The sequence below is a fragment of the Epinephelus moara genome, chromosome 22, assembly GCF_006386435.1.
Source record: "Epinephelus moara isolate mb chromosome 22, YSFRI_EMoa_1.0, whole genome shotgun sequence".
NCBI lineage: Eukaryota > Metazoa > Chordata > Actinopteri > Perciformes > Serranidae > Epinephelus > Epinephelus moara.
The window spans coordinates 34,127,865-34,142,900 of record NC_065527.1 but is presented as its reverse complement, the minus strand read 5'-3'; the positions used below and the strand labels follow the sequence as shown (position 1 = coordinate 34,142,900).

The following is a 15,036-nucleotide window of genomic DNA, read 5'->3' as shown; positions in this document are numbered from 1 at the left end:
CTAGACCGGGAACCCCCAAACGAAAAACGGGGTTCCTTTTCAAGACGTTTTGGTCCAAGGCTAGGTCCAAACCATTTATAGCATTCATTTTCTCCATATACCGGTCCCTGGCTTCGTGGTTCAATGTATCCCGGTAAAGTCCCTTTCTTTTCTGGCATCTTAACATCTTTTCCCTCACTTTCTCCACTCGATGCAACTCAACTACTGCGTTTGTTTACTGCTGCCCGTAGCCATCAACATGGCGGCGACGTCCATGGTGACGTCACTGTGCCCATTCCCTATTCAAGATAAGATAAGGTGATGCAGAAATGGTGATGAAAACGGTCAGGAATGTTCACTTATGCACAAATTCGCTTTTCTCACAATTATGAAGTCTGCATTATGTTCTGTTAAGCTGCTGTGACTTGTGTATTTCCGAGCTGGCCTCTGAGCTATTACTGTGTGTTAACTGACTCACTCGCTAATCGAGCTAATGTTAGCCTGGTAGTTACATTATTGCTGCGTATGCTGTGTATTCTAGGGCTGTAGTCTCCTGGTCAACTAGTCGATTATTTGGTTGCTATGCTCTCGTCCGACCAAATTTTCATTAGTCGAATAATCACCTTGTTACTTTCATAAGGAGAAAAGTGCTACATCAACAGCTTTCCAGGATTAACCCATTATTTCCCGCGGTGGGGGGACAGGCTAAAGCCTCTTTCACACAGAGTGCGATTTTCGCGGCGCCCACTGTGGGGTAGGGCGCAGAGCAAGCGGAGAGCAAGGCGCGCAAGACAGGATTTGGGGTAGTACAGGCTCGTTCAGGAGCTACAGCTCCATGGTGACTGTTTCTGGGTCTACTTCAGGCTCTTCTCTGCTATTGGACGCGCTGAGGTATCGTCACAGCGCATTGCGGTGAAATTAAATATTTTTAAATTCGAGCACAGGCTGGCGGCACGCAGATGCCACGGCATGCGCCCTCTTGCGCGCCGCTCAGCTCGGCGGCAGAGTGGTGCGCTCTTGCACCGCGGTAGCACATACATAATGAATGGGTTCGTCGGCGGAGGTCTGCGCTTTGCGCGCTCTGTGTGATAAGGGCTTAAGTTACCTGTGAAAATGGGTGTGTTTTCAAAACATATACTTCGGTATTTATCTTGGCTTCATATGAGCAGAGGAAATCTCCGCTAATCACTAGGCTAATTTATACCATGTAAAATGCCATAGGCTGGCACTAATAACGTTAGCATGCTGTATTTGCTTGGAAAACGTGTTTAGTATAAGACAGTTGTTTTGTCGGTGAATGTTGTGAGTTGTAATGGAGCCAGATTATGTACCGTTACTGTAATGACTTGATTTCTACCAAACAAAAAACCTAAGCCACTGAGGGGCTGCTACCAGGACTTCTAATTACGCATCGTCTGTGGCGGCTCCATTGAATTAATCAGAGTCCATGCCATTGCTCAAACGTAGATCATTTATTTGCAACAACTGGTCCATTTAACAATATAGCCTTTGTCGACCTACACACACTTACACCATTATAACTTGTATGTAAAACAAACAAAAGGCTCAAAGTTAGGCCACTAAAACGGCGGTCAAAAAACTGTGTGCTTCTCCCGGGAAGCAACATACCTGTAGAGTAATTAAAGCAGCTGTGCGGAACTTTTCGTTTTCGTTGATTATAGCACCCCTTTGGTCGGAGCGGTATGAGACCCACAGCCTGGTGTTGTAAAATTCCGACTGCAGCCGGCAGTTACCGCGTGCATTTGTTTTGGAGAGCGAGAGGATTAACTAACGTCAAGTCAGTCCAAGTAATTAGTGGAAACAGCAAAATTACTCAGTATATTCTCCTGTCATGTTTCTGTTCTGATCTAATGTAATCTGTTGTGTATTTTGAGCTACTAAAGCTACCGTAGTAGTGTGAGCCTCAAGTTATTCTGGGTAATGTAGTAACCGTTGTTGTGCTACTGGAAACAATGAGAAGCAGCCGTGTACGTTCGGTGTAAGGAGGAATAAACAGTTAACAAGTCATCTGCTGAGTCCGCATTATTATGTGAAAAGAATACTCCGACGATTTGGGAGTTATGCCCTTTCTCTATCATTTTCATATTGAGACAGCGGTTAGCATGGCACTTGTAGGGGGTCAGTACATCTTGCGCGGAGGGATACACCGGTGAGCAACAGCTGCAGCTGGCTCTGGGACAGGTACGCTAGGTCACTCGGTAAAAGCAAACAAAGAGACGACACGGACGATATTACTCACCCGACTGAAAGCTGTCCATCAGCTCCTGCAGGCCTGGGGCGTTTTTTCCAGTTCATCTTAGGAACATGAAAAAAAGTTTCAATCACGCCAGGATTAGTGATTGCTGCAAAGTTTTCACTCCTTGTGATGCACTCTCTGCGGCGGTTTTCCTCCTGATGATATATCTCCCCAACGATGGTAGCACCGAATCCCATTCTGTGCAGCAAAATGATTCCACCTCCGTAGACACAGGTTGGCAAACCCCGCAGCTACACCACCAATCCTCCCCTGACCTCCGTCTCGCTAGGCTAAATAAACAATTGAGTTTTGTTAACAAGCTACGTCTGTGCCTGCTCACCGGTGTATCCCTCCGCGGATCACAGCGCAGGACGTATTGACCCCCTAAGCGCAATGCTAACCGCTGAGACCCAGCCACTGGACGTACAGACACAAAAAAGATATCAATCATGTTGTCTCAATATGAAAATGATAGAGAAAGGGCATAACTCCCAAATCGTCGGAGTATTCTTTTATGTGAAGATACACAGTGAAGACATAACATAATCCTAACACAGCAAAGCTGTTACCTGCAGCCTTCGCTTGCAAAGCTAACGCTACTAACGTTAGGTCAGTCCAAGTAATTAGTGGAAACATGCTAACATGCTAACGTTACACACAAATTAGTAGTAAAGTAAGACCTGTTCATAAATGTTCTGGTGTAGCTCTGAATTTCTTATAAACTGAGGACAACTGCCTGCTGTATATTTGTGTTCATGGTCACAGTCACAGATAATTTTAGATGATGCTCCTTCGTTATCCGCCATGACATCAAAAGTACAACCAAGTCCTCATAGATACATCTCTGGTAAAACTGTTAGGTGTTATGTGTTCAGCAATGCCCGTTGCGTACTGCTTACTCGAAGAACACTGTAAACACGGCTCCTTCTTCTGTGGTTTAATCGCTGCGGGCCGCTGCGGGCGAGCAGAATCACTTCCGCCTCGGGTGCCGTATTCTGGTTTGCTGACTTCCGCTGTGTGTCCGACCCGAGCGAGGCTACGCTAAATAGCCATATAGAGAAAGGCTTTTTTGTCGCTGTTGGGTTCAAATAAATATGCGGATCTTCAAGGGGGGGTGATATGAACTAGGGGCAGTTTTATTAATGGTAAAAAGTTCCACACAGCTGCTTTAACTCTTCCTCTACTTATACCTTCACATACACCATTGTTTACACGCCACCTACTGTGGAAACCAGTGACCCACACATCATTGGACACAGATACAAATATGGCTCTAACAGTTACCTTTGTAAAATGTTGCTGTTGTCCCTGGCTTTATATGAGAAGAGGAAAAGATCGTTAGACGCTAGGCTAATTTATACAATGTAAAATGCCATAGACTTGTGCTAATAATGTTAGCATGTTGTATTGGTGGGGGAAATGTGTCCAGATAAAGACAAGTGTTTGTCTGTCAGTTCTGCGATTTATAGTGAAGCCAATTTACATACTTGTGTTTGAAATTGTTTCTATTAAGCCATGTTTAATGTGTGTTTTGAATCAACTATATAAATAAAGTTTGATTTGAACTAAACTTTACAGCACTTAGCACAGTCCTCCACCTCCGACTAGTGTTTTGGAGGTGTATCTGCAGTGACACAGACACACCACCGCAGAAGTAAAAATAACGTGCAGATTTTTTTTTTTCCCACGACTGATCGATTAGTTGAAAATTATATGCGACTTTAGTCGACCAAGATTTTCTTTGGTTGACTACAGCCCTAGTGTATGCACAAGGCTAATTAAGCTATTCTGTTAGCAATGCACTTGTATGCTTTTGCTACAGTACTAGTAGCATGGTGCATTCATTATTTAAATATAGTAAAAAAATATTTGTATATTTTTATTTGTCTTTCAGAAACCATCTACATTCAAAATTCTAAATTGTATTCAGTGGATCATTCATTCTCATGACTGTATGCACATATGGTGAAGAGTCATCTATAATGCTGCCAGTCGTTCAATTCAGTTTGAAGAACCTGAACTTTTCACTGTTTCTGCGTCTACTCTCTAGGCATGTGCCGGTATGAGTTTTTGATGGTATGATAACTGTGGGCAAAAATACCACGGTAATCGGTATTACCGTTATAATAATAATAATAATAATAATAATAATAAAACCGGCGTCGTCCTATTTTCATGCTCTACACTTTAAAACGGTAGGCTAATATTCGTTTGACCGTTCATGAGCGACAGCACGTACCAGGCATCTCCTGTCAGTGCAACGCATCATCACACCAGTTGTTTAAATGTGTAATATAGACCCGTTAAAAGTAATAGAGCAATTTCTTAACTTCACGATGGTGACTCCGCCCAGCAGCTTGTTGAGCTCCTCATTGTTGCGGACAGCCAGCTGCCGGTGACGGGGGATGATACGGGTCTTCTTGTTGTCGCGGGCAGCGTTTCCAGCCAACTCCAGGATCTCAGCAGTCAGATACTCCAGCACAGCCGCCAGGTAGATGGGGGCACCGGCACTGACACGCTCCGCATAGTTTCCTTTGCACAGCAGCCTGTGAACACGGCCGACTGGGAACTGGAGCTCAGCACGGGAGGAGCGGGTCTTTGCCTTGGCTCTGGGGGTTCTTCTGATAGCCTAAATGGTCCCACACCAGAGACTTTGTCCTTTTCGCCAGTGGGAAAAGTTCAGCTTCGCCTCCTCCATCCATGTTTGCAGTTTGCACGTGAGTGGATTTACACTGATTACTGACGTACTGACTGACTGACTGAGGCTGCCCCCCCAATAATTGTGCTGACTGCAACGGCTGCACATGCATGATTTCAGAGTGTGTGCCAGTTAAAATGTACGACTGGCACAGAGTTATTTCTGAGTTTTGAGTTCCTGAAGTTCCCATTTATGAAACATAGCGTAGGTTACACCATCGGCCTTTACCGTCGGAACGGAAAATGGGCGGTGAGTGACACCGTGACATTCTTTTACCGTGGTAAACCGTGACGCCGGTAACCAGCACATGCCTACTACTCTCTATACATTACAAGGTCAAAGTCTCTGCAATATTGGTCCTTGGAGCCAGATCACCCACGACGGTGCCATGGATGCAGAGAGAACAGCAGCAACTGAATGTGGAGCACATGAAGGAGGAAGGCCGCCACAGCTTCCAGCACATTTGCAAGACTATAAGTTAAGTCTGCCACAGTCCCTCATGCCTTATACTACCCCCCTCAAGGATGACAGTGAAAAAGCCAACACACAGCAGTTGCAGTCACTCTGCTTGCAGACCTAGTTTGCCACCACAGGTGACCAGCCATACACTGCGCTCTGACCCAATCCCTGTCTCTCTTCGCCAGCAGCAATTAGCAAGGTGTATCAGTGGGACATAGCATCACACACTAGCAACCTGCCCTGACAACTGAATCTGTGTGTGTGGGGCTCCAATCACCAGCCCCCTCAGGGCAGAGTGACCACAGTCAGCACCTGTCAGAAGGCAGCATAAACACAAGCAGACCTTGATCTCCTGTACTGCAGCTAATATCACTCCAGCTGGGCCCGCCTACCCAGCCTCAAGCTAATATGCTGCTCACATCGCTGCTGCACACAACAACTGTAGCAGTACAGTCTCAAGCAACTCAAGCAACAAACTATGTATTGTTAACTCCCTACCTCCTACAGTAACTTCTGCACAACAGTTCAGAGAGGTTTCTAGGCTGCCAGCCCCCACTGCGACGAGTAGTGGGGGCCATGGCACAGTCTAACGTTCAGGGCACACAAGCAGTGGGTCACATGGGCCAACAAACATCAACAGCAACAGGGTACCAGCCTACTTACCAGCCAAATCAGCCGGTGCTATCAACCTGTAGAGATGACCAATGACATCTGCATATCCTCTGTAGCCTGTGCAGCCTGCATATCAAACCCAAACAGCAACAGCGCTGTACTCTGCACACAAACTGCTACAGCTGTTGTCCAGCCAGTGAGCCAGCACCCGGCAGGCACGCTTTGGCAGTCTACCTATTAATCACCATACACCCCTGTGGTGCCCCGGCAGACAGTGTATCAGCCTCCACCAGTCATCCCTATACAGCCGGTGTACAGCCAAAGCTGAGCCACCATCCAAAACCTGTTAACCAACCCCAGCCTTCTCCATCAACTCGGCTGGCCTATCTTCTGGTGCCTCCAACACCTGCTCCAACACCGTATCAGCCTGTACCAGCCATGCAGGTCCAGTATGCCATTCAGCCCTAGTATACATCACCACAGGTACCATGCACTCACTGGCAGCCGGTCCAAGTACCTGAACTGCCTAAGTAGATGACAGTGAGAGAGTTTGCTAACCTGAAGATGGCGCTAGACCACCTACTCAGCCCCCACACTGAACTCTCTGAACATTATAAGTACCGTGTGCTTATGAGGCACCTGGTCCTGGATGAAGCCAAGCTAATAGCTCAGTCCTGCAGGCATTATGCACAGCCCTACACCACCAGCGGCTAGCAGTGTGATCCCATCTGGACCAAGAGGCCGTTAGCATCCTGGAAGCACATACAGAGACGGTTAAGGTCAGCAACATACTTCGGTACACCACACCCTTGCTCCATGTCAAGGACATACCACCACTAAATGCCTCAGCAGAAGCAGTTTTGCCGATGCACCACCGCACAGAGCAAATACTGGTAAAGCACTCAGCCAAATCTAAAATCTACAAAGCAGAGATCCAGAGGCTTATTGATGGAGGGTGTTTTACCAAACTCACACAGAAGAGGTGGATAATACCAGTGAGTCATGGTTCATCCCCCATCACCTAGTCCACCACAATGGCAAGGTTTGTCTGGACTTTGACTGTTCCTTCACAAACCACAGTTTTTCCCTCAACAAGCAACTCCTTCCAGGTCCAAAACTTGGGTCATCACTCATCTTTGTCCTCCTTTGATCCTGGCAGTACACTGTTGCCATCAGCGGAGACATCCAGGCATATTTCATCAGGTTCATCTCCTACCTGAGGACCATCCACTGCTGAGGTTTGTCTGGCGAAACCTGAGAAGGGAGAAGCAGCCTGACATCTACCAATGGCATTTCATGCCGTTTGTTACAACCAGCAGCCCATGCTGCACAACATTTGCGCTGCAAAAGCAAGTCAAAGATCACTCAGAGGGACATGAAGACATCCTGCTGTCCATTAAGCAGTCATTCTGCATGGACAACTGTCTCCACAGCCTTTCAACACCAGAGTCTGCCAAGCGCCTTATGGACAAGATGTGTCAGTGTCTAGCCTTAGGAGAGTTTAACATCCAGCGGTAGGTGAATAATATCCCCTCTGTTGCCTCCCATCTGCCTTCTACTGCCAGATTGGAGGCATGGAAAAGAGCATCAACCCTCAGGAACCGGCTCTGGCCTACGGTGGCATTGTCCAACTGATCAGCTCAGCTACTGGTCAAAGCTAATGGACAGTGAGAGCCCCACAATGCAACATATATACAAGGTGCTAGCCCAGCAATATGATCCTCTTGGCATCATTATTACCTGTACGGCGCGGGCCATGGTTCTCATCCAGAGGCTGTTGTCAAAAAGGAGGAGCTGGAACGAGCCAAACCTCCCTCCTGACATTCTCGAAGCCTGGTCCAGCTGGGAGGAGGAACTCCCTGAGCTGGCTAACATCTCCATACCATGAACCTACGCACCATTGGAGGTCAGTACTGAAGCAACAGACTACACCCTGCATGTCTTCTGTGATGCCTCTGAACAGGTATATGGTTTGGTAGCCTACTTCATGACAAAGAGAGATGAAACAGTCCATGTCTCATTTGCAGTGATAAGACTCCTTATCCAGGATGTGAAGGCACGCCTACTCAACCCAGGGCATGAAAGGGTCTTCGCCGAGATCAGGCGCCAGTACTGGGTCCTGCGTGGGAGATAGGCCGTCAAGCATCATCAGAGGTCTTGTGTTGAATGCAAGAAGTGGAGAGGGAAGCCATTTATTCCAATGATGACTTACGCCTATGCCCGTCTGCGGCTCCTCAGGCCTCTGTTCTTTTCAATGGGAGTGGACTGCTTTGGCCCATACACCGTCAAGGTCGGGCAGCATAGTGAGAAACGTTGTGGAGTCATATTTAAATGTCTTGACAAAGACCGTCTCATCAGTGTCTTGTTGTGTCCATCTGAATCTGCTGACTAGCCTTGATGCAGCATTAAGGCAATTCATCTCCTGCAGAGGCACCCTTTCAGAGGTTCTCTCATACCAGGGGATGAACTTCAGAGGTGCAGAGAGGGAACTAAAGAGGGCATTTACTCCAATGGGACCAAAGCTACAGAAAAGGCTTGCCAAGCAACACATCAGGTTTCAGCCCGTCAGCAGCTCCACACTTTGGTGGTGCCTTGGAGCGCAAAATACAGTCTGTCAAGAAAGCTCTGCAGGGTGTTATCGGCACTCAGTCCCTCCAAGAGGAAGTCCTGCTTACAATCTTGGTCAAGGTGGAAGGCATCCTTACAGCCAAACCCTTAGGATACGTGTCATCAGATGATGCGGGACAGGATCCCGTAACTTGTTGATGGGGCGGTGGGACGCCTCCCTGCCACAGGTTTCCTAGGCTCCTGACCCACTCACAAAGAGACAGTGGCATCATTGTCAAATGATAGTGGACCACTTCTGGGTGCAATTCCTTAGAAACTACTCACTGTCTCTTCAAGTAAGTCAGAATTGGCAGCAACACACCAACAATCTCCAGAAAACTGTCGTGATGATTACTGATCCTCAGCTGCCACACACCCATTGGTCCATCGGGCAGGTGGTCAAACTGAATGCAAGTGCTGATGGATGCATTCAGTCAGCTGAAGTGCAAGTCGTGAACAAGGCTTACCTGAGACCGGTACATGCCTGGTCCAGTTGCCCGCTGTTCCGGATGACAATGCTGACTCAGAGACTCTTGACCCAGGGACTGCTTGTAACACCTTAGGGAATTCATCTTGTTTACATAACAGACATGCTTTTCTTGGGGCAGCTGTCGTAAATTCCCTGTTATTTTACCATACTAGGACAGTGCCTTCAGTCAGGCACCTTTTTGGATAGCCCAGAATGTGCCGTAGGGTCCAAGTAGTGTTTAGGTTGTGTGTGGAGTTTTTGTGAGCCCAGGCTGTGCTGTGGGTGCATAATCCTCATCAGCACTTGTTTGCTGTTGCTTAAGTACTAAAGCATGCTTCTCTCCTTCTCTCTCTCACCTTAGTTTCTGTAAAGTTGGTTATTCTTCATTTGCTAATATTTACGTCCTATTTCTGCATATCCCTAACTCGGCTTCTTCTCCGGAGCCTTTGTGCTCCACTGTCTTGCAGGTTAAGTCGCATCGCAGCTACGCCTGGATGGTGTGTGGTGGTTGTGCTGCTGCCATGGTCCTGCCTGATGCCTCCTACTTCTACTGTTATGATACACATATGATTATTATTGTCACAGACATATACTATCACATGTTAATATATACTAGCAACATATGCTACCATATGTTGGTGCAGTAGTTAGCACTGTCGCCTCACAGCAAGAGGGTTCCTCGTACAAACCCAGGGTGAGGGGTTCGAACCCAGGGTGGGGGAGCCCCTCTGTGCGGAGTTTGCATGTTCTCCCCATGTCAGCGTGGGTTTTCTCCGGGTAATCTGGCTTCCCCCCACAGTCCAAAGACATGCGGGTTAATTGGTGACTCTAAATTGCCCGTAGGTGTGAATGTGAGCGTGAATGGTTGTCTGTCTCTATATATCAGCCCTGCAATAGTCTGGCAACCTGTCCAGGATGTACCCCACCTCTCGCCCAATGTTAACTGGGATAGGTTCCAGCCCCTCCGCGACCCTCAACAGGATAAGTGTTTATGGAAAATGAATGAATGAATTATTATAATATTGTTACTAAAATTAATGTTGTTGTAAGCTATTTTCATTACCGTCCGCCAAGCATCTCTCTCGGTCTCTCTCTGTCTCAATTTCTCTCTCTCTCTGTCTCAATTTCTCTCAAGTTCAAGTTCAAGCTGCTTTATTGGCATGACTGCATTCAAAACAATGTTGCCAAAGCATATTAACACAATATAACACAAATATAACGAGCATAAACAATAACAATACATTTATAATAATTGCAATTAAAAAACAAACAAACAAACAAACAAACATGGAGAGCATGAGTGGCTATGGCAGGGTAAAAGTCATAAAGAAATGAATTTATACAACAGATTAATTATCAATATATAAACAATTATCAATCATCATGTGTGATGTGAAGTTGATGGCAGGCTGTTACATATTTTGCTGCCAGTACACAACAGTCCTCCCTCTCTCCCAGTAGGACCGGAAGTTTCTATAAGTTATACAAATATTGTCACACCAGGTACTGACTGGTTTTCAGACCCCCCCCCCTCAGACCCCCCCAGTAAAGCAAAACTGCACATTTCAGAATGGCCTTTTATTGTGAACAGCCTAAGGCACACCTGTGCAATAATCATGCTGTCTAATCAGCATCTTGATATGCCACACCTGTGAGGTGGGATGGATTATCTCGACAAAGGAGAAGTGCTCACTAATACAGATTTTAGACAGATTTGTGAACAATATTTGTGAGAAATGGTCTTTTGTGTATATAGAAAATGTTTTAGATCTTTGAGCTCAGCTCATGAAAAATGGGAGCAAAAACAAAAGTGTTGCGTTTACATTTTTGTTCAGTGTACATTCATTTGATCGGTTATCGATGAAAAGTGTCCGATGCTGATTATGGAAAACAGTAGGTTGTGTTTACTCGCACACTGTGCGCCTAAATCATTTTCCCGGTTCGCACATATATATATTTTTAGGGGCAAATGCGAGTGAAATGCTCGCACTGCAGAGCACTTCTGTCCGTGCTGGACAGAAACTCCGCCACGCGGGAAATCCGACACTGTGCCGGAGAACTTTAACCCCTGTAAATGTATTATGTTGATCTGTTCTGTATCTATTGCACGTCTGTCTGTCCTGGAAGAGTGATCCCTCCTCAGTTGCTCTTCCTGAGGTTTCGACCATTTTTTTCCCTGTTAAAGGTTTTTTTTGAGGGAGTTTTTCCTCATCCGCCGTAAGGGTCCAAAGGATAGAGGGATGTCGTATGCTGCAAAGCCCTCTGAGGCAAATTGTGATTTCTGAATTGGTACATTCATTATTTAGATATGGTTAACATTATTTGTATGTTTTTATTTGTCTTGAAGAAACCATTCTGCACTCAACATTCAACATTCTACATTCTATTCATCCATTCGGAGGATCATTCAGTCTCATGCCTCTATGCACATATAGCAGAGTCATCTATAATGCTGCCAATCATTCAACTCAATATAAAGAACCTGAACTGTTCCCTGTGTCTGCGTTATCTCTCTGACCGGAGTTGCCGTTCTGGATAAAGTAGTTCCAGCAACATACATAATAAGTTTACAGTCTCTACAGTAAGACCAGATGATTGTGAATGTAATGTATGTATGTCAGTATGGCTTAACATATTGCTCTTTTTTTGTCATTTTCAAAACAAAACAAACTGACTCTGCTGACTGTCTCTATGAGGTTACTGTAGTACTAACCCTCCAACCAAGTAAAATTCAAAATATTTAAATGTCAATGTTTTGTGTTATTATTATCTATTTCAAAAAGGACTGGAATCCTATCAAATCACTTTTTTCCATCTTGTCTTTCTTCCTGTTATTCAGTGAAACAACTGTGTATGTATTTTGTGTACAACTGTCAGCAAATGTCCTGTGCAGCTCAATAAAATATATATAGAAAAAGAAAAAAAAGATAATATTCACACTGGATCTGTACTATGTATTGGAAGACACCCTGAGTGGAGTTAGTAGAATCTGTATCAGCAAGAATCAGTGCATTCCTAATTCAGGAACTTATTACTGGGTGAATGACAGATTTTGCTGCTTCCATAATGGGGAGTAGGGCTGCACGATATATCGCTTGAACATCGCCATCGCGATGTGCGCATGTGGGACAGTCACATCACAGGGCATGCAATGTTTTCTCTTTTTTTAGAACATGTAAACTTTTGTTTTGCTTCAGAAAAGCAGCTCTGAAGAAAGCTCCACGCTCCGCTTGCCTCTCTCTCTATCTGAGCACTAAGCAGCCCCCCCCCCCCCATGCACACGCTGCAGTCACACACTGAAAATGAGCGACATGCAAGAGGGAGAAACGGTAAAGGAGGATTTATGCCTGGTGCACACTACATGACTTTTCTGCCCATTCTGAAAGTCACTATGTCACATTACACGATTGTGGAGTCATAACATTGTGCCATGACTTCGCCGACAGACATGACAGACTACATGATGGTACACACCAATTATCCCCGGTCATCTTTCATGACGTGTGTGATGTCATCAGGTTATTCTTGTCCAATTTTTATTACTTTTACTATTATTTGAGCCACTATGTCTGTTCATGTGCCAGCTCAAATGTCGTTGTAGTCACCTTTAAAGCGCCAGCAGATGGCAGGAGCTACATTTGAAGTACCATACGCAAACATACAAGCCACTGAATCCTCCACAACAAGTTCGTACAAGTTTCACAATAAAAGCTATATATTTATATTATATTATTATACTACATATATATATATAAAATAGGGTTATAGCGGCAGTAGCTCAGTCCACAGGGACTTGGGTTGGGAACCGGAGGGTCGCCTGTTCGAGTCCCCGTCCGGACCAAAATATGGAGCCTGGACTGGTGGCTGGAGAGATGCCAGTTCACCTCCTAGGCACTGCCGAGGTGCCCTTGAGCAAGGCACCAAACCCCCCAAGCGCTCGGGGCGCCTCACCAAGGGCAGCCCCCTCACTCTGACATCTCTCCACTTTGTGCATGTATAGGTCCTGTTTGTGCGTGTGTGTGTCTTTCGGACCTGTGTGTAATTGACAAGCAAGAGTGAAAACATTGAATTTCCCCTCAGGGGGATTAATAAAGTAAATAAACTTAAACTTAAACTTATATTATGTAAGTTATATGGGACTTTTAATTTGAAACAAATTCAGGAAGTGTCGATTTTGAAATGACGACGCGATGCATTAACTTTATCAAGGCAACAGGAGCGGATAAAAAGTAAAAATATAAAGATACAGAGGGATTGCAAAAAATATATATTGCAAAAAAAACCCCTGCAATGTCAGTTTTTTTCCAATATTGTGCAGCCCTAATGGGGAGGTTTTAAGAAAACAAATGTGGATGAAAATCAAAAAAAATCATAAGAAGAAAACTCTCCAGTAACAGGTCAGTGACAGAAATGTTACAAAGTGGTACAAGAGTGTACTTAAAATGGTTCACCCCACTAACAATGCCGCTGGTGTTGTAATGAAGACATGACAAGGTTAAGTAACTTACTTCTGACTGTCTAATTTCACCCACAATGCTACTGCTGCCTGGGGGAGAGGCTGGTCCAGGAACAGCATACGCATTACATAATTCTTGGCCAAACAGGGGAGTTCTCTGTAGAGGATCAAAAACAATGTAAAATAGCACACCACAACGCCAGTCAATCAGTCCTGTGTCCTTATCAATACCATAATCGTCAGTAGGCTACAATGTGTGTGTAGTACAGTTACTGTACCTGTAGACAGCCAGACATGTTGCTGGATGGTTGTACAGTCTGTCCAAAATCTCAGGACTCAGCTCTCTCAGGTACTCATGCAAGTTCTTACACTGCAGCTGAACGCGTAGCCTCATTATCTAACGTTACCAAAAAAGAAAGAGAAAAGTCATTGAATGCAGTGTCACGATAAACGGGAAGATTCAGTCATCCTGATTACTTCATTCACACCCACGAGGGCGGAACCTCGCACCAAATCCCTTTAAAAATCTAGCGGTTTACTGTAGCTGTTGTCATCCCTGAGCGGACATAGTGATCTAATAACATATGGCCTCAGAGGTTTGATTCTTTGGATCCACCCCTCAATTCGGGACAGGTGTATTCAAAATAGAGCTCTTATTTAAATGTGGCAACGTGTATGCCACAACTCCAAAGTGTGTTGACAGTCAGTCACAACAAAGCATTACTGGGAAAAACATTCTGTATAAGCGCATTAGCAGGTGTATGTAAAAGGCATTATTTACCGTAATGACGGCTATAAAATATCGACGAATTTCTGACGGAAAAATTATTTAATAGTAGAAAAATAACTGCACTGCTGCCATTCAGCAGATTTCTTCCGTGAAGTGGCCGTACGCATGTCACGTGATCTTAATACTAGTGTCCTTATTGGTCATGTTCTTCTTCGGTGATTTTCATTGGCGATCGTTTAACGACTGTGGTGCAATACCGCCACATACTCAACTCTGAGAGAGCGTGGACTGAGATTTATTAACTAAGAAAAGTTACTCCTCCTCCTTCCCCTACTACGACTACTACTACTGCTTCTACCACTACTACTACTAATAATAATGATAATAATAATAATAATAATATTATTAATAATAATAACAACAACAACAATAATAATCATCATCATCATTATCATGGTGGCGTGTTGGTGCAGTGGTTAGCACAGTTGCCTCACAGCAAGAAGGTTCCCCCACCCTGAGTTTGCATGTTCTCTCCGTGTCAGTGTGGGTTTTCTTCGGGTATTCCAGCTTCCTCTCACAATCCAGAGATATGCAGACAAGGTTAATTGGTGACTCTAAACTGCCCGTAGGTGTGAATGTGAGCATGAATGGTTGTCTGTCTCTATATGTCAGCCCTACGATAGTCTGGCAACATGTCTCGCCCAATGTCAGCTGGGATAGACTCCAGCCCCCCCACCTCAACAGGATAAGCGGTTACGGAAAATGAATG

General features: G+C 45.2%; 1 protein-coding gene across 4 annotated transcripts in view; it reads right to left on the bottom strand.

The window, feature by feature from the left end:
- Nucleotides 1-14,447, bottom strand: part of gtf2h4 (general transcription factor IIH, polypeptide 4) — an 81,239-nt gene extending 66,792 nt beyond the window's left edge. For 3 of the 4 annotated variants that reach the window (XM_050033991.1, XM_050033992.1, XM_050033993.1), the window contains exons 1-3: nucleotides 14,319-14,447; nucleotides 13,816-13,934; nucleotides 13,590-13,694 (exon numbers count right to left, since the gene is read on the bottom strand). In XM_050033991.1, the coding sequence (XP_049889948.1) occupies nucleotides 13,590-13,694; nucleotides 13,816-13,931 (221 nt within the window). In that variant the 5' untranslated portion in view covers nucleotides 13,932-13,934; nucleotides 14,319-14,447. The remainder of the gene's footprint in view (nucleotides 1-13,589; nucleotides 13,695-13,815; nucleotides 13,935-14,318) is intronic. The other variant, XM_050033994.1, reaches the window with a different exon arrangement.
- Between the last annotated feature and the right edge of the window lie 589 nt (nucleotides 14,448-15,036).